This window comes from Elaeis guineensis, chromosome 1 (assembly GCF_000442705.2).
Source record: "Elaeis guineensis isolate ETL-2024a chromosome 1, EG11, whole genome shotgun sequence".
NCBI classification, from domain to species: domain Eukaryota; kingdom Viridiplantae; phylum Streptophyta; class Magnoliopsida; order Arecales; family Arecaceae; genus Elaeis; species Elaeis guineensis.
This window is the reverse complement of record NC_025993.2, coordinates 104240251-104263458: the sequence shown is the minus strand read 5'-3', so window position 1 is coordinate 104263458 and position 23208 is coordinate 104240251. Positions and strand designations below refer to the sequence as shown.

Genomic DNA, 23208 nt, shown 5'->3' with positions numbered 1-23208 from the left:
TAAAAAACGTCGATAGGTTCGTTTAATACCCTTCTTCCCCCGTGCCCTAATCCATCTACCGCCGCCCTTTCCATCCTTAATTTCTTCCGCCGACCCCGTCTCATCTCCGCCGCCGGCACCGCGCCCGTCGTCCACGTGCATCCGCCGTCCATGGCTCACCGTCGTTTGCCGCTCCCCTCTGCTGCCGCGTCCGTCGACGCCGCACCCGCGCTGTCGAAGCCGTACACCGTCCGTTGGAAGCAGCCACCCCACCGGCCCTCCTCCCCTCCCCCCTCCCGGCGGCCATCTTCCCATCACGATTCCCTTCGATTGCCGTGCACTTTTGCTTGGATTTTGTTTGGCGCAGACTGATTCGTGTTCGACCGATTCAATTTCGGCCCAAAGGTTCGGTCTCTCTCTCTCTCCCCCTCCCTCCTTCCCTGTGTCATGACCGGTAATCGCATCTAATATGTGTTTACCATTTCTCAGAGCGGAAATCCTCTCCGTCATCGAACATCGATGCGGTCTCCGGTCGATCCAGCTCCAGCATCGGATCCACCGCCTGGAAACCCCAGAATCCGAGAAATCCGCAAATCGAATCCTCAAGGTGATGAGATATCCGTGGATTCTGGTATAATTCCCTTGTTCTTTAGTATTTCTTCTTAATTAGTTGATATTGTGGAGCTTGGAAGCTCGAAATTAGGGTTCTTTATATTTAGAAAGACGGACAGAGGATTTACATTGCGAGTTCTTCTCTTTGGAGCTCCGAATTTGGTCTAGAATTCTTTGCTGTGGATGCTAGGTTTTAGGGAGTGTGAGGAGATCTTCACATGACTGGTTTTGATACGCCTAGGTCTAGGAAAGTGAGAGAGTTCTTCTCTGTTGAAATTTGATGGTGCAAGTTGTCCATCAATTGGTTTCTCTCTGTGCATGTCCATGTCTGCCTTGTGCATGTGCGATGTGCATGTGACTCATCTTCCATTTCAAGTAGGTGTGTATTCTGCAGTATGGTTCATGTTGCCCGTATCGGCTTATATAGAAAGTTTGATCTGGTAGTTGCTGACTAGTTTGGGCCGGCAATGGGTCATAAAAGGATTCCAAAACCCTTTATTTGGGTTCATTTTCATCTAATGCAAGAGAGGGAGATGGGATAATTTTATACCAAATCTTATGATTCTAATTTACTGGAGATGTGCTACCATGATGTTGTGATACACATTGCTATTTAATGCCTATATAGCGCTAATGTAGAACGAAAGATGAAAGGATACACTGCCTAATATAAGGAAAACAAATAATGAACTTTTGGAGTTATCTGTATTTCGTAGTTTTTTTCTTTTGTAACGAAATGCAAATGCTAATATTATGATCTTCTAGAGTTACACCTTCATAATATTCTAGTTAAAAACAATATGACGTTATTAGTGCTGCATGGTTTTCTTTCACAAAACCTGGCGTCCTAAATCCATGTTTTCTTTCATTTTGAAACAAGTATGATGTTAGCAGTGTTGTGTTTTGATTATTTTGTGATTACTTGAGCATGACTCATCTATTTGTCATTATGTTACTTTCTGTGGATGATGTTATTTAGTCTCTTTGGATCAATGATAGTATTATTATATTTCATTTTGGCCTGTTTCAACCTTCCTGCTGTAAATCATACTTTAATCTTGTTTAGCATCCGTCATCATGTCATGCTCTAAATACATGAAACCTTGAATTCATTAATGAAAGTTTTTTTACTGCAATGTTTATGAAGTGTGGTGAAATTTATCCTGACATTTTAGGATGGACCCTGAAAATCTCTTTGATCGGTGAGTATGTTGCTCTTCTTGCTACCAATCCCCCTTACTTATGCTTCTGCATCTATTTTTCACTCACTCTGTCTTCCAGAATCTTCTCTGTGTTTGTTTCCTCTGATCAATGGCATGCTTATATATAGTTCTTTTGAAGTTTCTATTTTACTGTGCTTGTGCAAGGATTATAATGCAAATATGTGTAACAGGAAAATTTTGATTTAGTGAGTAGGCTTGTACTTCATGTATGTCTGTGCTCCAAATTATGCAAGTCATACTCTTTTGGATTTGGTGGTTAACAACTGGTTGTACATGATCAATTTACAACCAGTTATCAAATATCAAATATGGTAAACCTGTGTAGCATAAAATAAATGATATAGAGCTAGATCAATTTACAACCACACCCTCTTAGTATCTCTCTACGAGGTTCACCCGAAAATATGTAGTACAATTAATTAAGGTTGTGATACATGGTTGATGAATGGATAATTTCATAGTTTCATGAATCCTGATCGATTGCTTATCTGACATGTGGCGCTCGTTATGTGGCTGGACCCTGATATCGTGTGGCCTACGTTATCCTTATCTTCGTGACTGATGAAGACTAAGCATCTGGATTAAGCTGGGCCAAGTTTCTTTGTCCACTACTCCCCAAGTTAATATCAGGTATTAAATCAAATTAATTATGAATTAATTTTAAAAAAAAATTACATTGCATCGAAACATAGACCCATCTTTTGATTAATGTACATATTCTATTATATCCGTACATTTATTTATTTTTATACGGATAAAAGAATTATGTACATTGATCAATTGATTGTCCAGTATGGACAGTTTGGAAAATGTGAGTAATTCTATAGGTCATTACCATAATCAAATGATATGCTGAGAGGTTTGGAAAAAATTTCGGATGGTATTTTCCTTTTGTTCTTCCTATACGGAAGAACTAAGGGGAAATGCTGCCGAAATTTTTTTCGGCTCTTGTTGCATATCATTTGATTTTTGTAATTGACCTATAGAATTAATACATTTTCTGAATGGGATAGGACCTTCTTTACCTATTAGTTGATGATAGCAAGCATTTACTATGTAAACTTTATCTAGCTGTTATTTTTTTGGATTTTATGAAATGACTGATATTTTTTACTCATTGCATTAATATAGATTGTATAATTTTTTTTTATTTTTAGATAAATTGCAAGTTCGGTCAGTTTTATCCTACAATGGACAAAAGTTGGATAAATAAACCAAGGAATAGTAAAGAATATTTAGATGGAGTTCATGACTTCATTAAATTTGGTATGGAGAAAAGTAGTTTGAATGGAAAGATTTTATGTCCATGTCGGAAATGTGTAAATAGTTCTTCTTTAGATCCACAAAATGTTGAAGAACATTTGGTATGGAATGGTTTTTTAAGAGGTTATACCGACTGGATTTTTCATGGAGAATCTATGTTGCCATCATCATGTAACCAACCCCTGACTCATTGCGGATCCACTAGCCTAGAAGACAATTCTGCAAGAGATGATGATATAAGGGGTTTGATCACAGATGCTTTTGGATTTGATGTTCAAAATTTAGGAGAATCCAGTAGTATACAAGAAACAGTTGGGATGTTTGATGGATGTACGCATACGGAACGTATGCATGTTGAGGAGCCCATACATACATCTAATGATGAGACAGCTCGTTATCACACCTTAATGAAAGATGCAGACGAAGAATTATATCCGGGTTGTACAAAATTTTCTAAGATTTCTTTTCTTGTACATTTATTTCATATAAAATATTTGAATGGATGGTCTGGAAAGAGTTTTACCATGCTGCTCAAGTTATTAAAGGATGCATTTCCAGAAAGCACTCGTTTACCACCATCGTATTATGAAGCCAAGAAAGTAGTAAAGGAATTGGATCTTGGATACGAAAAGATTCATAGTTGTCCGAAAGATTGTATGTTATATCGGGGTGAAAATGCTAATCAAGAGTCATGCAATGTATGTGGATCTTCAAGATGGATAACACAAAAAGAAGATCGAGATGATGTACTGAATGAATTGGATGCAACGCGGAGTAAAAAGAAACCGGCCAAGGTATTGCGTTACTTTCCTCTTATACCTAGATTGAAAAGGATTTATGCATCATCAAAAACAGCTTCATCAATGAGATGGCATCATGAAGGACGTACAAAGGATGGAATGTTGAGACATCCAGCAGATAGTCTTCAATGGAAAGCATTTGATGATAGGCATCCTGATTTTGCCTCTGATGTTCGCAGTGTTAGGTTTGGCTTAGCTTCTGATGGCTTCAATCCATTTCGGACCCTGAGTTCTACCTACAGCACTTGGCCAGTCGTTTTGATACCTTACAATTTGCCACCGTGGATGTGCATGAAACAATCATCACTTATCTTGTCAATGGTTATTCCAGGAGATAAGGGTCCAGGCAATGATATTGATATTTTTCTACAGCCTTTGATAGAGGAATTGAAACAGTTGTGGGAGGGTGTTGATGCATTTGATGCTTCCAACGGCCAAACATTTAAACTACGGGCAGCTTTGTTATGGACTATTAATGATTTTCCAGCATATGCCAATTTATCTGGCTGGAGTACAAAGGGACGGGTCGCATGTCCTTGTTGTGGAGATTCAACACATTCAATTTGGTTAAAACATGGAGGTAAATTTTGTTACATGGGACATCGTCGATGGTTGGAAGCAAATCATCCGTTTCGATTTCAGAAAGATTTGTTTGATGGTACTATAGAATTGGGATGTGCCCCTATTCCACCTTCTGGAACTGATGTTCATAGACAAATGGATGGCATGAATTACAGCTATGGTAAGCACTCAAAGTCCTCTAAAAAAAGAGGAAGGGATGATGTTGAAAGCTCAGTGCACGAAGGGTTACCAGAGGAAGTCAGTATCAGTACTATAGATGCAGAGTTGTTTCAAGATCCAGACAATTATTTCGAGGATGAAAATGAGGAAGACACACAGATAGCATCTACACAACAGCCAAGTAAACATTTATGGAAAAAATGAAGTATCTTTTTTGACTTACCTTATTGGAAACATAATCTTATTCGGCACAATCTTGATGTCATGCATATAGAGAAGAATGTTTGCGATAATTTACTTGGAACATTTTTAAACCTTGATGGAAAGAGCAAAGATAACATGAAGGCACGTCTTGATTTAAAAGAAATGGGTATCCGACAGGAACTTCATCCTAAAATGCTTGCTAATGATAGAATTTATGTGCCTCCTGCATGTTACACAATGTCTGCTCGAGAAAAGGATAATTTTTTGGGAGTTTTGAAAAGTATCAAAGTACCCGATGGATATGCATCGAATATTTCACGATGTGTGCATCTAAAGGATCGAAAACTTTCAAATCTTAAAAGTCATGATGGTCACATATTGATGCAAGATATTTTTCCAATAGCTTTAAGATCGTCATTGCCGAAACAAGTTGTTACAATTGTACTTCGATTATCGTCATTCTTCAAGGCATTATGTTCCAAAGTTATTGATCCTCGGGAACTTGATCAGTTAGAATCGGATATTGCAATTACACTTTGCCAGATGGAAAAGATTTTTCCTCCTGGATTTTTCACTATTATGGTACATCTGCTCGTTCACCTAGCTTCAGAAGTTAAAGTTGGTGGACCGGTACATTATAGATGGATGTATCCTATTGAGAGGTATTATTACAAACCTTAAATCTTTTGATAATTTTATTAGAAACAACAGCATACTTATATTTTAATAAATATTTAATTCTTGAAGGTATCTTGTGCGTCTTAAAGATTATGTGCGAAATAGAGCCTATCCTGAAGGCTCGATTGCTGAAGCATATATTGCGGATGAATGTTTGACATTTTGTTCAAGATATCTTCAAGGTGTAGAGACTATTTTTAGTCGACCTCAACGGCATAATGACTTTGTGGAGAATGCAAAACTGTATAAGTTCTTAACTGCTGGAAAATTCTTGGGAAGAGGTGAAGGTATTGTACTTGATCAAAAATCCTTAGCACAAGCACATCGTTATGTGTTACTTCATAGTGACATAATATCTGACCATCGCAGGTTAGTATATTTAAGGAATGATATCAAAATTTAAATTTTATATTAGATATAATGTTCTAAATGATATATTTATATTTTATGCAGTGAATTTTTAATTTATCAGAGACGAGCCAATCATAACATTCGTCCTAATGCAAGGATTGAACAGCGATGGTTGGTCGAGTTATTCCCTATGTGGCTTTCGAATCAGGTGTGATTTATATTTAATTATTGGATATATTAATTTTTGATACATATTTAATATCAGATAACTCAACTGCACTTCGTCATATCATTTTTTGTTAGGTATCAAAGATGATGGAGACAAATAAGTCAGATGAACTAATAGCTCTTGCTCGAGGACCTAACAAGATTGTGAATAGATATAATGGTTTCATAATTAATGGCTTTAAATTTCATACTAGAGAACGGGAGAAATTTAGAAAAACACAGAATAGCGGTGTTATGGTGGAAGCGGATGGAAAATCCTATTATGGTGCACTTAAAGATATCTATAAGTTGGATTATTATGGAAAATTTAAAGTAGTACTGTTTAGATGTGATTGGACAGACATAAACTCACCAAGGGATTTGAAACAAGATGCAAATGGATTTACACTTGTAAATTTTTCAAGGTTGATACACACTGGTGTGTTATTGAAGGATGACCCATTCATTTTTTCATCTCAAGCTCGTCAAGTATTTTATGTATAAGACGCAAAAGATAAAGATTGGTTTACTGTCATCAAAACAAAACCTAGAGACTTATATGATATGGGAAACCAAGTGGAGGATGATGACGATGACACTTATACACAATGTATGCCCTACAATTTTGTGCCAGCTGATGATTTAAATGCTACGACGACGTTGGTTAGAACAGAATTTGAAGAAAACACTACTGCTTGATTGTTACTGGTAATAATTATTTATGATGTATATATTTTGCATTAATTATTGTGTTATTTTACTCCATATATTAACTGATTCTACCTTTTATTTATATAAATGCTAGGTGACATCATGCGTCGCAGGGGACGATATGCTGGTGTGCAGTTCCAGTTTTCACAGACAGAGGCCGGTACGTCTTCTTCAGCACAGCAGCCTGAGGCCAGTTCAGCTGCACAGCATTCTGAGCCCTGTCCTTCATCATCAGCACAGCACGATCCTCCTGTTCATCAGCCAGATGATGAGATACACGTGCAGGGTATATATTGTCTTTCATGTAATTTTTTTTTATTTCATTTTATGTATATTTATGATATAGTTACTTTTATGTATTTTTTGCAGACGGATCCGGGAGAGTACGCCCCAGACGCGGACCCACAGTAGTACGAGATGTGTGGCAGATGCGTGAGGGCGAGAGGATTGTTGTGGAGTGCAATCAGCTAGGTCAGCCAATTAAGAAAGCTGCCTGCTTATTGACTTCATTTTTGGGGACTGTTGCTCGGAGGCCTCAGCTATGTCCGTTGGGCTATGCAAAATGGAATGACATGCTTCCAACGTACAAAGTTGAGCTCCTCCGAGTTATAGAGGTAATGAATTGATGTTCATACTGTATATTAATTGTTAATCATTTATATAATTTATTTCATTTAACATTTTTTTTATAGAGCAAGTTTGTTCTCCCTCCATCCACTCATGATTTTGTAATGAAGTCTCTCAACCGCAAATGGAAAGAATATAAAGCACAATTGAAGAAGGACTATATGAGACAGGGTATGACAGAGGAGGAGGTTGCTAGGAATTGTCCTCCTGATGTACCCCCTCATCAGTGGATGGAGTTGGTTCATTACTGGTTCTCCGAGAGGGCACAGGTATATTATCTGTTTATTATCTTTTTTTCTTAAATATTTTATAAAAATATTAATTTTTATTATATATTGTATATATAACAAGTTCTTTACTTTATTTTACAGACTTATTCTGCTATTGGTAGAGCTGCACGAGCAGCTCAGTCTGTTCCTCATACATCGGGGTCGAAGAGTTATGCACGACTCCGACAGGAGTTTGTATGTTCCTTAAACTTTCATAATTAACTTTTAATTTTTATGTTCAAATATTTATATAACTAATATCATTATGTATCGTGGACCATGTCTGTATCATGATACTCATATATTTTTTTAAATTATCATAACTGTTTGCTTAAAATTGAAATTATTTGTGTAGGAGGATGAGCATGGGAGGGAACCCGGACAAGTGGAGTTTTACCGGATGACTCATACTCATCAGGATGGTACTTTTATTCGAGATGAGTCGAGAGATTTATATGTACGGCATTGTTAATATTATATTTTTTGCAATGATTTAAATTTAATTTTGTTAGCTATTAATGTATAACTCTTGTTTTCAAAAAAAATACAGGAGAGGGCTACATCTCTCATTGCGGAGCGTGACGACGAGTCCGCAGCATCTACGCAGCAGAGCTGTATCGAGGCCGAGGTATTCACAGAGTTGATGGGACCAGAGCGCTACGGCCGAGTGAGGGGTTATGGAGTAGGAGTCACCCCCACTCAGTTATCTGAGGTTAGTAGATATACGCAGCATGCTGCAACAGATGCTCAGGATTCACGCGTTCGCAGACTCGAGGCGGAGATACAGGAGATTAGACAGAGTCGTGCCGCTGAGATGGAGGAGATGCGACAGAGCCGTGCCGAGATGCAGGCCATGAGGGGACAGATTGATCGCCTTACATCTTTATTAGAGATGTATGGTTCATCTCAGGTAAACACATAATATTAAATATATATTTTTGTATTAATTTAATGATTTATATATTTTATTTATAGATATGCAAATCATGCTTTTGATATATTTTTTGTAGGCTCCTGGCATATCAGGCACCCGTCGAGATAGCGGCACGTCACGTGGAGACAACGACGACCATCCGCCTGCAGATTGATGTTATTTTATTTTTGTTGTATTTTTATATTTATTTATATTACTCTTGATTGTAATGGATGATTAGTACTTTATTTTTATTTATATAAAATATTGTCTTTTGGTTTGATTAAATTTTCTATTTCAGCTTGCTTTTGATGTGAATGATGGTGATTGTACAGGTGTGAATGTGAATGTGGTGATTGTACATGTTTATTGTATTGTACAGGTGATGTGAATGATGGTGATTGTACAGGTGTGAATGTGAATGTGGTGATTGTACATGTTTATTGTATTGTACAGGTGTGATATGATTTCGTACAGGAATGTATTGTATTATTTTTTTTTTAAATAATATTTGTATTTTTTTTTTCCTCTTAAAACCTTTAACGACGCTTATAAGCGTCGTTAAATTTGTCTTTTGCGACGCTTTAAAGCGTCGTAAATTTTTACATTAACGACGCTTATAAGCGTCGTTAAATTTGTCTTTAACGACGCTTTAAAGCGTCGTAAATATTTACATTAACGACGCTTTAAAGCGTCGTTAAGATAAATTTAACGACGCTTTAAAGCGTCGTTAATGTAAATATTTACGACGCTTTAAAGCATCGTTAAAAAATAACGACGCTTTTACAAAGCGTCGGCGATATTCGTCCCCACTCTTGCATAGTCGACGCTTTGCCGACGCTTTTCGAAGCGTCGTAAAGCCGAATAGCGACGCTTTAAAGCATCGTTAATGACCATTAATAGCGTCGTTAATGGCCATTTTTCCTGTAGTGTAACATAAAATTTTGATTACATAAATATATAAATACATCAAAAAAATTATTAATACATCAATGTCTCAATCTGGCTCTGATACCAGTGGTAGAAAAAAATTTGTCTGATCTGATTGGATCACCAGGATACATCTGAAAAAATTTTCTATTCAATTAATTTATAACCTTTATAAATTACTTGAATTGTAGCAAAATAGGGATCAAAATTTTTAGTGAACAGGATGCCTGAGGGTTCTATAATAAAAAATCTTACGAGATTTGAATGCACAGACCCTCTACTTTACGTGCATGCCAAGCTCTATAGGAAAGAGGGATGATCATTTTGACATTAATCTTCAAAAAGGAAGCAAGAGGTGGTTGAGATCTAATCTTACTGGAGGGGAACACTTTGGATGTGAACCCTCACGTCAAGGTATAATTAGCACCTCAAAAAATCACATCAAGAAAGGACCCTCCTTTCTTTTGTCGCACCCTTTCTCTCTATCTCACCATGTGGTATATTCTTTGTCACGTAATAGGATTGCTTAACCACTGGTTGGTTAGAGCCCTTCTTTAAAAAAATTGATGCCACAAATTTGATTATGTCCCAATCAAATTAGGACACCATTCCTTATCAAATAAGGAGACCCAAGTGAGAAAGGAGACCGGCCATCCTTCACGTGAACTTGTTCATGCACGTGCACAAAACAAGGGCGGAAGAAAATCAGCACCCCCTCCTTTCTTTGGTTGGCTCCTTATGAGAGAGGGTCCCTACTATTTGGGACTTTAAGGATCTCATTTAATTTGGATCTAAACCGAGTCCAATTCAAACTTGATTCAAACCAGATTCGAACCAAACTCGAAGAGGCTATCAATCCTAATCTAATTAGGATTCTGGTCTAAATCTAACTTAGATTTTTAACACAATTAAGTATTAATTAATTTAGATCTAATCTAAAATTAATTAGGACATAAATTTAATCTCTCATGAATCTCTTGGATCATTGATCAGATCATTATCATTTCTAGAATTAAACCTGAATCTCATGTCCAGTGCTAGCTGGACATAGTCAACTGTTTAATCCCATATGACCTCTAACTTAATTCTCAATTAAGCTAATTTATTCGTTCAATCAAGTCACATACTTTTAAATTGAAGTCATAGACTTAGGTCAATTTTTTTCAACTTTGTCTGACTTTTGTGCGTGACTCCATAGATTCGAATACTAAGCTGATAGCATAGAAACTACTTTCTGTACTAATCAAAGTTACCATCTAGCAATAATTTTCGATGTCTGGATAGGTCGAATGTTTGCAAGACAACACTAAAAAATCTAAGAGTATGGTTATCACATAATTCATCTCTTTGATCCTGAATGCTCAAGACAATCTAGAGTTTAACTATCAACCTTAGATTAGTCATCTATATTGTATTTCGATCTTTTTCTAATCCTGTGACCTATCATATGGATTACCCCGATCGAAGTCTTATTCAATTGAAATACAGTGATACATCAACTCTTGAAATACGGAGGGGTCAATTTTATCTTGATCTACACACTGACGTCGTAAGTACTTGACTGTATCTAGTAGCCTTTTGTCACTATAGAAATATAGGTAGTCTGACATCAAAGCACAGTGAATTGCTTGTAAGTCACTATGGTAATCTCAGATCAGAGGGACACTTATACCCATATTCTTCATGAGCAGCTCTTGACAGCAGAGCACTCTGCAGGTATATCACTTGTTTAGTGACGATGTACTCCTACATCTTATTTGTATGCCATATTAGTATCTCCATACTCTTTAATTACGAGGACAACTAATCTATATGGTATACAATGGCCTACACTCGATAAACATTATTATCTTTTAATGATGTATCATTTGATCGCGAACATATTTAAGAACTATTTGATAAATCCTTCTTTGTTGGTTGTCTTATAGTTCTAGAGACTTCATCACAACACAAGAGTTCTAATAAGAAAGATATATATACCTTGTGATGAATTATGCCAAATAACTTTTATTAATTCATAATTTACATATAAAATGTAAAAAGCATAATTATCTAAATGATTGACTTTAGGATATATTTTCTAACACAAACCTCCCCCGACCCTCTCCCCCTCTCTCGGTTCTCCCACTTACACCATGCCGTCGGAGCTCGCGGCCTCCTCCACTCGACCTCCACCGTCGCTCCTCCTTTCTCCCCCCTCGCCCCCCACCGCCACTCCCACGGCTCTGCCGACCCCACCCCCATCCTCGCAGCTCCCCGTGCCCCCCTCGGGGCTCTATCGACCATCGATCATTGCGGTGCATGATCCGACCTTGGATTTGCACCAAGATAGGTGAATCCTTTCCCGATCTCCCTCGATACTTTTTTTTTGCTTTTTTCTTTATGGACAGTTGGTGCATTATTTTTTTTTTACCTTCGATCCTGAGTTATCTGGAAGGTTCCCGAGCCCTCCTGAACCCTTTCCGATGCTACATTCTCTCCGCTTTCCTCACCGTCACCGTCCTACTCTCCTCATGGCCTCCTCCATCGGTGTATACCGTCACCTTCATCTCCATCATTACTGACGTCGGCCTTACCCTCGTCTCCCTCAGGTGCTTTCCTTTCCACATCCCCCCTTTGTTTGGTTTTGGACCTCTCCCAAACCCTCTAGAAGCTCCCCACCCTCCCCCCTCCTTTCTCCCATATCATCTCCCATCCAGTCCCTTCCTGTCGCCCCAACTTGTAGATCCGCCGCCCCTTACCTCCCATCGCTGCTGTTCCTTTCTCCTTTAGAAAATAATTATAAAATAGATTTTAAAATATTTAATTATAATTTTTTTAAAAAAATAAAAATTATTAGTGATGGCATTAATGACACCGTCCCTAATAATTTTTAAAATTTTAATTAAAAAAATTTAAAAAATTATTAACGGTGGCAAGCCGTCGCTAATTATCCTTATTAGCAATGGTTAAGTTGCCGTCACTAATAAGGATAATTAGCGACGAGGTTATTTTCGTCGGTCTTTTAATGATGGAATTTCATCACTAATAGTATTAGCGACAACAAAATGACTATTAGCGATGGCATGTAGCCATCGCTAATAGTCTTTTTTTTATAGTGCCACAAGAAGGGCACTTCATCTCCGGATGAATCCGAATAAATGTGTAGGATGCCAATGAGAGGTTCAAAATGATGTGGAGACCCCTTAACCGTGTCATCGACAAAATCCCCAGTGAGCAACTGGCAAACTCAAAAATGGTTGGCGCCAAGAAAGTCGGGCCCGGTCTGACTTGTGCATCGACGAACACCAACCTTTATTTCGGCTGACCTCTATTTTGGCCATCATATTTGGGAAGAGGAGACTCTTGTATAGTCCTTTCAAATCAAGCCATCAAACCCCAAGGAATCAAGACTTGGGCCACTTATGAAAGCAACAAACCAAAGATCCAATGAGGTCGCATCAACTATCAAATCTGAGGGGAATAGACCAAGGCTATTTGATAAAAAATGGGTGGCCATGTGACGGGCACATCATGTTGATTGAAAAGTTGGGAAATGACATGTTTCTTCATAAGCTACATATTGATTTGTACTTCCTAGACCTGACCCTAGCTCAGGCTACAGAGTAGGAGAAATATGTTATGGATATAACCCTAGTATTCGATTGAAACATATGAGTGAATCCTAGATGAGGTGACTATCCACCTCGACCTACCCACTCCTAATCAGCCCCAGTCCCTGCAGCCCATTCCTCCTACTTCTTAGTTTGGTCACTACATCTGATGGTGTCCATCGGAAGCCTTTGTATGACCATCAAATTACTATAAAAAAAAAAAAGACTATTAGCGATGGCTAATTATTGTCACTAATAGTCATTCTGTCATCGCTAATGCTATTAGCAACAGCAAGCCATCATTAAAATCCGACGAAAATAATCTCGTTACTAATTATCATTATTAGGGATGACAAATTTACTGTCGCTAATAATGATAATTAGTGACGGTATTAGTGACAGAAAACTGTCGCTAATAATTTTAAGTTTTTTCTTAATTAAAGTGTTAAAGAACTATTAACGATGACTATTATCGTCGCTACCACCGTCACTAATAGTTTTTTAATATTTTAATAAAAATTTTAAAAAACTATTAGTGATGGTAGATACTGTCGTCAATACTGTCGTTAATAATTTTTAATTTTTTAAAAATTTATAATTAAATATTTTAAAATCTATTTTAATCATATTAAAAAGTAATAATATTTTCTAAAATCTATTATAAATAAAATAATAATTATTTAAGATAATTATAAATATAAAATTAATTATAGTATATTAAAAATATAAATTATATAATTCTATAAATTTATACTACATTATAAGTATCAAAATTACATACATATCAAAAAAAAATTATGTAAAATCTTCCTTATCATCCTCCTCATCCTTCTCTTACTCCTGTACATCTTCTCCAGTAGTTGGTGGATGAAAACCAGATGTCCCAACATTATATAATAAAAAAAATAAAATATTATTAATAAATTTTAATATGAAAATATATATATCGATACGGAGATGTATATTTCGATATACTACTTTGATTCTTGAACAGATTGCTCCTACACATTCCATTCAATGATATGGAGCTATAGATATCCTAGATCCATCATTTGGATGGTTAGATTGAATTTTTACCTCATATATCTTTTTTCTAGACTCAAGCCTAAATATGTGAAGTTTCTAAATATAAAAATTTAAAATAAATAAAAAAATTATTAATAAATTTATCTACTGTGATGGCTGTGACAATGAGCCCAATTGATCGTACAAATATAGGTCTCAAAAAATTTCAATGATCGTATTGCGGACGACGTCTCGAAAGCTCTGAGCTCGCTGGCTCTAAAACCTCTACACGACCTCCTCCACATGTGTGTCAGTCCATGTCTAGGTTGTTGAGCCCTGAGAAGAGAATGTTGATGAAGATCTTCGAGCTGGTGGAGGATTGAAGCTATGGTTGAATCCTATGACCCAACCCCTACTCACCCCTCCGATGGCCCTAAGCCATCCCTCGAGATCAAAGAGGGACTGAGAGGATGAATCTTCACCATGCCACGATATGAGATACTCTGTATAATCTGCTTAAATAGTTTAAAAATTTATTAATCCATATATATCAGTATATATTAAAACTTCATAAATAATATTTTAAGTTATTACCATGATCTGTTGAGAATGAAGATCTAAGTAATCACCAGTCCTCCTAGACTGGTATGTGGTCTCTCATATCTGCAGCTATCCTGGGGCATGTTGAATTTGTGCCCTAGAAACCAATTGTTGGCTGACACATTATGTAATTCTTAAGCCTATACTTATACTTATAATTTTTTATTATCAATAAAAAGCTTTTTCTTTTCAATCATATATTTGTGTTCATAATATATCCTAAAAATTAATAAAGATGATTTTTTATATATACTTAAAGAGTTAAAAATTTGAGATATATATTAATTAGTAGTTAATTTCTGAATGCTCCCAATCAAAAGATCATCACAGAGGACAGTGATCAATCCATTTGAGATCGGTGCACGGTTCACCTCCCTTGTAGGCAGATGAGTCTCAGGCTGCGATGTAGAGACACTAGAGTGAAGGTGCAGATGGTTGTTAGAGAATAACTTGTACTGAGCATGACCAACATAAGAACCACATGGATGTCTACTCACTCATCAGTGGTCTTCTCCATGCTGTAGTAGTGTGAGTGATTTTTTGACTTGCAGTATTATTGGCTATTCGCAGTAAGGCTACTGGGTTTGACTGCACATTTTTTTGATCCCTAGCCATTTGGATTCTTACTGTGTATGTTGGCTTCAGTAGGTTCAGATTCACTATTTGGAGTAGGATGCACCTAAATGAGATCTATCGATCTTGGTAGAAAAAGAAAAATTCTATGCAATTTGTGAGACTGAGTTCAAAAAGTCTTTGACCAAAGCAAGTGTGAATACTGAAAAAGAGTTTTCACGAGATTCACAAATGAACTCGAGTCGAGCCAATCTAGCATATGACTGACGATAGGGTCTGACGAGCTCTCTATGACCTCCGTCAAGTCGAGACTCACAATAGAAGGACTGAATCATACGATAACTGTACCTAAAGGTTCATACTTTCATTCTACTATATTTTACTGTATATTACTAGGTATCACTGATGGATTGTGAGACTCATCGGACATCATCTTAATGATCGATAACCCTCGAAGGGTAGAATTGAAAATATTTCAATCCATCGAAAAAAATTTCGATGATATTGTGATAGAGATCACAATATATCTCACTACCAGATAGCATGAAATCTATGGGGTCATACATTAAGAGATTTAATCTCAAATTTATCAATTAAACTTATGAAGTTCCAATTGAGTTAGGATTTATTGAAATCTTATTAGGTTTATGAGAACTATGCTAGCACACGATTAAACTTAATTCTTTTCAAGACTTTGATTTGATCAAGTCCATAGCCTTGAACCTAACATGAATTTATTTGAATTTAATTGGATTCTTAATTGTGAGCTCAAGAGGGTTTGATTAAGTCAATTAGTTGGCATTATTATCCTAACATTATCTTTTCTTTATCTCTTAATTATCTATAAGTATGCATGTGGAATAGATGGAAGAATATGTGGTGCATCTTTTTCTTTTTGAAAATTATTGGGCACCATATCCTAGAGGGACCCACCCCCTCTTATGTGTCATGGCATAGAGGAGAGAGAGTGGGGTCCACACCCTACTCTTTTGGTTAGAGATCCCTTCGTGGGGCGCCAAGAGTTGGCACCCCAACCACCTGACATGTATTCTATGGATGCCTGTTGTACATACTTAAAAGGACTGATTAATTACTATTTATATCTGATTTATTTGACATAAATCAGATTTAAAAGGTAAAGGATTCTTATGAAATAAGAATCTACCTTTTTAAGTTGATTGGATTCCTAATATGTGTCAGGGCAGTGTCTATATATAAAGGGTGGTCTCTAGAGTTTCATAGAATAAATTTTTGATTAACAAAAACTCTCTCTCTCTATCTCCATACCTCCTCTCATCATTTTCTTCCTTTCTACGCTCAAAAGTTGGGTGCTTTCTCTTCCACATGCCTAGAAGAATTTTTGGTGACTTAGAGATCAAGGATCGAGAAGAAGAAGAAGAAGAAGGTTGCAAATCAAGGAGTTGATTTCGCAGTTAAGATCTAAGGAGTTGATCAAAGTCTTCAAGGTCAAGGTTCTTCTTGAGAAAAAAAATCTCATACGAAAAGAAAAAATTCGAGATTGATCTCGATAGATATCCGTAGAGGCTGGACATGTGTGCAGCTCAAACTTTTACGAATCTGAGATCATCAATAGCTGTAAATTTCTACCCACACAAAGTAATGAGATCAGATCTCATAAATTTTTTCTAAATTTTATATTGATAATATGTGCTTTTATTGAGCTTGGATAGATTTAGATCTGTTATCTAGCATATGGGGTTAAAGGGTTTAACACATTTTATTTTTTGCGGCCTATTTTCAAAGTTTTAAAATCTTCACATGCTGCTATCTGTTTTTCTAACAGTGATATCAAAGCCACAGGTTTTGAAAACATATTTGATCTAATTTTTAGATTAGATCTAAAAGTTTTAATAATTTAAAATCAATTTTGTACTGATATAAGGTTGTCTTGATATAGGGTTTATCCCATATACTGCAAAGATTGTCCTAGCACAAGATTGATCAATTTTAAAAATTATTTTCAAAATAATTAAATTAAATCTTTTAGATCTAAAAATTAATATATGTGATATATTTAATTTATATTTAGATCTGAAATTAGAATGATTAAAAGTTCACATCAAACTGATATAAGGTGGTCCTAATATAGGGTTTACCCTCTATATTGTAAAGGTTGTCCTAATTTGATGTAAATCATTTTTTGAAAAGATATTTTTGAAATATTTTGATCATTATTTCAGATCTAGTTTTATACATATTTGATATGTATAAATTTAGTTTTAAATCTGAAATTAATGTATATACGATGGATATTTGATTTAGATATGAAACTACATATATTCGATATATGAAACTAGGTTTAGATCTGAAACAGTTTTCAAGATCATAAGCCATTAATTGTATGCAATAAAATATAATCTAAAAATTATTTTTAGATCTGAAATTATATTGTTGTATGTGGGTATAGGTTGAACAAATTAGATCTAAGTGAATAAACTATAATTAGGATCTAATTGATTAGATCAGGCTAGAACCCATCTTCGATTTTGAGCAGTTGATTAAACCTAATCAATGGATGATTAGGATTAGATCAAAGGAGCTCAAAATCAATTTTATTTGTAGTTGGTCGCATCTATTCATATTTTGATGTGAGTTGATTGACTTAAGACCGAATTTGGCTTAGTAGTTCGGACTTATCTCACTAGGTTAATCTAATCAATTCTAATCGATCAATTTGGTGTCTAAGACAAGTATTTAGATGGTAGTTACTTAATTAATTTTATTGTCTGATAATAAGTAGTATATTTTTATATTTATTGAAGATATTTTTGATAATTTATGATGCTAACATCTTCTTAAAAACCTAATTTTATGAATAAATTAAATTTTCTTACAAAAATAAATAATTAAAAAAAATAAAATTAGAATATATTTATGAAAAATAGATGTTAATTTAATTAAGTAATTTAAGTATCAAAATGATAAAAAAATTTTGAAGAATTTAATGCATATTTTTTTCTATTTTTCAGATAAAAAATCAGAGCCAAAATCGAGCCAAAATACCCTAAAAAAGCTTAAAAAAGACCTCCGGTGCACGGTGGACCGGCCGGTCGGTTCACAGAATCAGAGCACGGTCCATCAGAAACTTTATGCGGTCCACAGGCGCGGCTCACAGCGAGCGAAAGGTATTTTTCACGAACGGACGATCAAGATTTAAACCAATGGAGATCGAACGGTTGCTGTTCGCTGTCGGTTTGTAAGGAAAAATTTTGCGCGATCCAACGATCGAAAATGCATCCATCATCAGATTCGATAGTTCAGACTCGTTGCCGACTTTGAATTGGACTCTTCTGCATGATCCGACAGCCCATAAGTGATCCATCATATGATCGGATGGCTGAGGACACTCCCGACTGTGTTAAGGATTTAAATCACGCGATTCGACAGCCCAGAATCAATCCGAACCCAGATCGGATAGCTGTGGTTTGATCCGACTTTGATAAGGATTAAAATTATAAATTTTGATCAGATCTGAGTAGTCTGAAGCTGATCCGATGGTCAGAAATATTTCTAAGGAGATTAATATGATTTCTAAGAATTTTAGGACTCCTTTTCCTATCAAAAAATTATGAAAAATTCATCTATAAATAGGAAGTCCGGGAATAAGCTTTGGGAGTAGAAAAAATTAATAAAAAATGAGAAAAAAAATAAAAAAAATAAAAAAACTTTAAGAATCTAAGAAAAAGAAATAGAAAAGTCAGTTTGCTCTACGGAGTACGACGGAAGACGGAGAGGTCATCAACCATCTTTCCGACGTAGCTGGACTGATCAACTTCGGATCTTTATTATAGTTTATTTTTATTTTATTTTTATTTTTAAATTTTTTACACTTAAATTTTAATTTTAATTAATGTAAAATTTATTTTCTTGCACTTTAAATTTTTATCTTTTATTTTTCGCAAGTAGATGCTAGGATCTAGTTAGTAGATCTTAGTACCCGATTTATTTTATATTTTTTAAATTTTAATTATTTATTTTTATTGTAAGTAGATGCTAGGATCTAGTTAGTAAATTTTAGTATCTAATTTATTTTTTATATTTTTAATTTTTATTTTCTGACTTAAATTACTTTCTCTAAAATTTTATTTTTTTTATAAAATCAAAGATTTCAAATCAAAATTCTACCTTCTCTGTGGATTCAACCTGACTCACTACTTTCTATGTATCTTTAATTTTTATTGAAGTCAAAATTTGATTGATAATCACGGTATCCTAACGACAACATCTTGACCTTATCAATTTTTGGTGCCGTTGCTGGGGAAGGCACCAATTTTAATGTTTGATTTTTTTTGATTTTTTTATAAATATATCTTACTAATTTTTTTAATTATTATTTTTTTTATTTTTATAAAAAAAATAAAAATTCAATAAAGAGATAAAAAGCTTCCAATTTTGCTTGGTGAGATCAATCCTAACCCTAATCCTAACTATTTTTTTAGTATTAATTACTATTTTTTTTTTAAATTAACCTAAAATTCACCCGTATAAACTTAATAAAAATTGCATGACAAGAGTAGAAACTTAATTGTTAGAAGCATTCATCATCTTAGAATTTTTTTTGATAATTATTGGAGACAAAGTAAGCTTTCAAGTTTGATTAATTTTATGCATCTAATTTAGTTGCATAGAACTCCTTGTTTGAAATTGATTGTGCATATTCATCTCAAATTAATTTAAGAGCAACACCCATAACAAGATAAGGTAGAGATTTCATCACCCTTTCTTAGCTCAAAAATAACCAACCAGCATCCCGCATTAACCCAAACCTAACTAAAATCAAGTAGACGTTGACCCCTAAGATCAATTAAGTTCAGTTTGAGTATGGTAGTGAAGTCAAGTGCAAAGTAAGTTCGGACTCATCCCTGAAACTGGTGTCTAAGGCTAGAGGTTACAAAGGCTCAGTCTAAGTGGACTCATGGTTATTTAATTGGTTCCATTAGCTTACCTGGTCAATTCAATTGGTGTCTAAGATAAACAACGGGGGGACCCCCACAACCCCACCTCTTACCTGGCTAGTTAAAGGAAGTGAGAACAAACCCAATTTGTATTTAGGCTAAGCCACTCTATATCAAACTATTAGGTCTAAGAAACCCATAGGTGTCTAGGTTTAATTGCTTGCTAACTTGATTGCAATTAACACTTAACCACAACTAATTCTTTTTATCTTTCGTCTTTAGGTCTAGAGCTTTCTTAAGGATCTCACCTTTAGAACTTCTCTCTTTCTTTCTCTTCTCTTCTTTTTCTTCTTCTTCTTTTTCTTAAAAAAAAAATTGAATCATATATTAGGGTTTGGATTGGTATATGCACAGTAGATGATCTCTTTATCCTAACCTAATTGAACCTAATCCTGAAATTGAACGGCTGATTCATGCTAAATCTGAAAATCAAATGACTGGAGATCCTAGAGAACCACCTAAGCAGATGAAAAAATATTTTATTCCTTCTACCTATAACCCATCGACTTGTATCCACCTACCTGATATCCCTGCAAGCCATTATGAGATCAAGTCGACCACAATCTAGATGCTCCCATCTTTCTATGGAAACACCAATGAAGATCCTTACAAGCATCTAGATGAGTTCTTAGAAATCTATTCCACGATGAAAATTCAAAATTTTACTGATAATGCACTTAGACTGATCCTATTCTCCTTCTCACTTAAGGACAAAGTCAAGTACTGGCTTGGCACAATAGGAAGACCAATCCGAACATGGACTGAAATACAGCATGAGTTTCTTAAGAAATTTTATCCCATAGGTCGAATCAACACCATGAGGTGAGCCATCACTGGATTTGCTCAACTTTCAAAGGAATAAATTCACGAATCATGGGAGAGACTTAAGGAACTTCTTAGAAAATGCCCACACCATGGTCTATCTAAGTGGCAAATAGTTCAAGCTTTTTATGAGGGTTTAGGTGACCAATACAGACAGATGGTAGATGCATCTTGTGAAGGTGCATTCATGAGTAAGAGTGAGGATGAAGCCTATACTTTGTTTGAAATTTTGAGTGAAAATTCGATCAATTATGCTTCATTATTTTTCTATGAAAGATCAATTCCTCACCAAAAGTAGATAGAAATTTATGAGATCAAGCAAACAGGCTCTAGTCCTAAGGTCGATTTGAACTTAATAGCCCAAAAATTAGATAAAGTCGACATTCTTGCCCAGAAAATAGATCAGTTCCTAATCTTAGGTCAACAATCTTCTGCACAATACACACAACCTTCTAATTATCAGAAGATTTATTCTATCTATACTAGCCCAGCCCATCATGTGAGTGAATGTCCTACGGCTGTACAGTTTTTATCTTTCATCCAAGAACAAGTTTAAACTGTCCAAGGTTACTCCAAGTCTGTCAATGATTCATTCTCTAACACATATAATTCAGACTGGAGGAACCATCCTAATTTTTTTTGGAGACCCCAACAGACTCAGGCTCAGACCCAAATTTTTTCTCTGTAAAACTTTCAGAGTAGGCTTCCATACCAGAATTATGCCTACAATAGAAGTCAGCCTAGTCAGCTTATCTAGCCACCATATCATAATCAGCCACTATATCTACCTCCTCAACAGACTAATCTAGCTGATGATAGATTTAATCAACTTTAACAATTGATTATGATCCAATAGCAATCTATCGCTAGGTTAGAAGCACAAATAGGATAGTTAGCTGAGTCTACCATGAGGAGAGAACCAGATCAATTGCCAAGTCAACCAGTATCAAATCTCAGAAACATCCCATCCACCCCCCAACCACCTGGACCAAGTCATCAATCTAATGTCCCACTTAATAATCCCCAATTTGAGAATGCCAAAGTAATTTCTGAGCTTAAAGGTGGTAGGATTCTTAAGGACCCATATCCAGATCAGGTGAGAGAGGCCAGTACTGATGCTAGCCAAAATGAGAACTCAAAAGAAGAGGTTAGCACTGAGACTAACCCAATAGAAGAACCTGAGTCCAAAATTATTACTGATTTGAGTGAAAAAGATAAAGAAAAGAAGAGAGCGGATGAATTACTTGAGACATATAAACCAAAAGTTTCATTCCCTTCAGTCCTAGAAGCCGGTTCTTCTCGTAAAAAATTAGGAGCATGCAACGAGAAATTAATGAAATTATTTAAGCAAGTTCACATTAATCTACCCCTCCTCGATGTAATTCAACATGTTTCAGCTTACGCTAAATTTCTTAAAGAACTTTGCACCCAAAAGCGTGAGCCACAAAAAATAGAGAGAATTGTGCTATCTGAGGATGTTAGTGCAGTCCTGTTGAATCTATTACCTCAGAAAATGAAAGATCCTGGTGTTATAGGAGGCATCACCTTTGATCGAGCCTTGTTAGATTTAGGAGCTAGTATTAACCTACTTCCAATCTCAGTCTATAAAAAATTTGGGATAGGAGAACTAAAACCCACGTCGATTATTTTGCAACTAGTCGATAGATCTATGAAGATGCCACGGGGTCTGATTGAAGATGTTATGTCAAAGTCAATACATGTTATTTTCTAGTAGACTTCCTCATACTTGATATGGAACCATCCCAAGAGCTGAATCAAAATCCTATAATTTTAGGACATCCATTCCTAGCCACTGCCAATGCCAATATCAATTATAAAACAGGAGCTATAGATTTTTTTTTGGAGATCAAAAGGTGAGAATTAATATTTTTAATACCTAAAAGTATGTTCAAAAAGAGAAAAGTTGTTCGGTAATTGATCTGATAGATGAGATAGTTGAAACTGATTTCTCCATAGATTTGAAGAAAGAAGATTTTCTGGATGAACCCATTGAAGAAACCCAAAACTAAGAGATGAATGTCTTGTTCGATTCACCTCACCCAGCACATTCACTACCTTGATCAATGAAAATTGAACCCTTACCTAAGCTAAAAACTGAACCACTACGTCC

The 23208-nt window shown here is 35.6% G+C and overlaps 2 protein-coding genes across 2 annotated transcripts; both read left to right on the top strand.

Moving 5' to 3' along the window:
* Nucleotides 1-255: 255 nt before the first annotated feature.
* LOC140856436 (uncharacterized) lies at nt 256-8137 on the top strand. The gene is made up of 7 exons (XM_073253679.1): nt 256-586; nt 2382-2444; nt 6864-7055; nt 7139-7383; nt 7462-7665; nt 7768-7860; nt 8021-8137. Exons 3-7 carry the CDS (start codon nt 6872-6874, stop codon nt 8135-8137), a joined length of 843 nt encoding a protein of 280 aa, XP_073109780.1. The 5' UTR covers nt 256-586; nt 2382-2444; nt 6864-6871.
* Nucleotides 8138-8286: 149 nt separating this feature from the next.
* Nucleotides 8287-8809, top strand: LOC140854764 (uncharacterized). The gene is made up of 2 exons (XM_073250815.1): nt 8287-8575; nt 8676-8809. The coding sequence occupies exons 1-2, from the start codon at nt 8309-8311 to the stop codon at nt 8751-8753; spliced, it is 345 nt and encodes a 114-aa protein (XP_073106916.1). The 5' UTR covers nt 8287-8308; the 3' UTR covers nt 8754-8809.
* Nucleotides 8810-23208: the final 14399 nt, after the last annotated feature.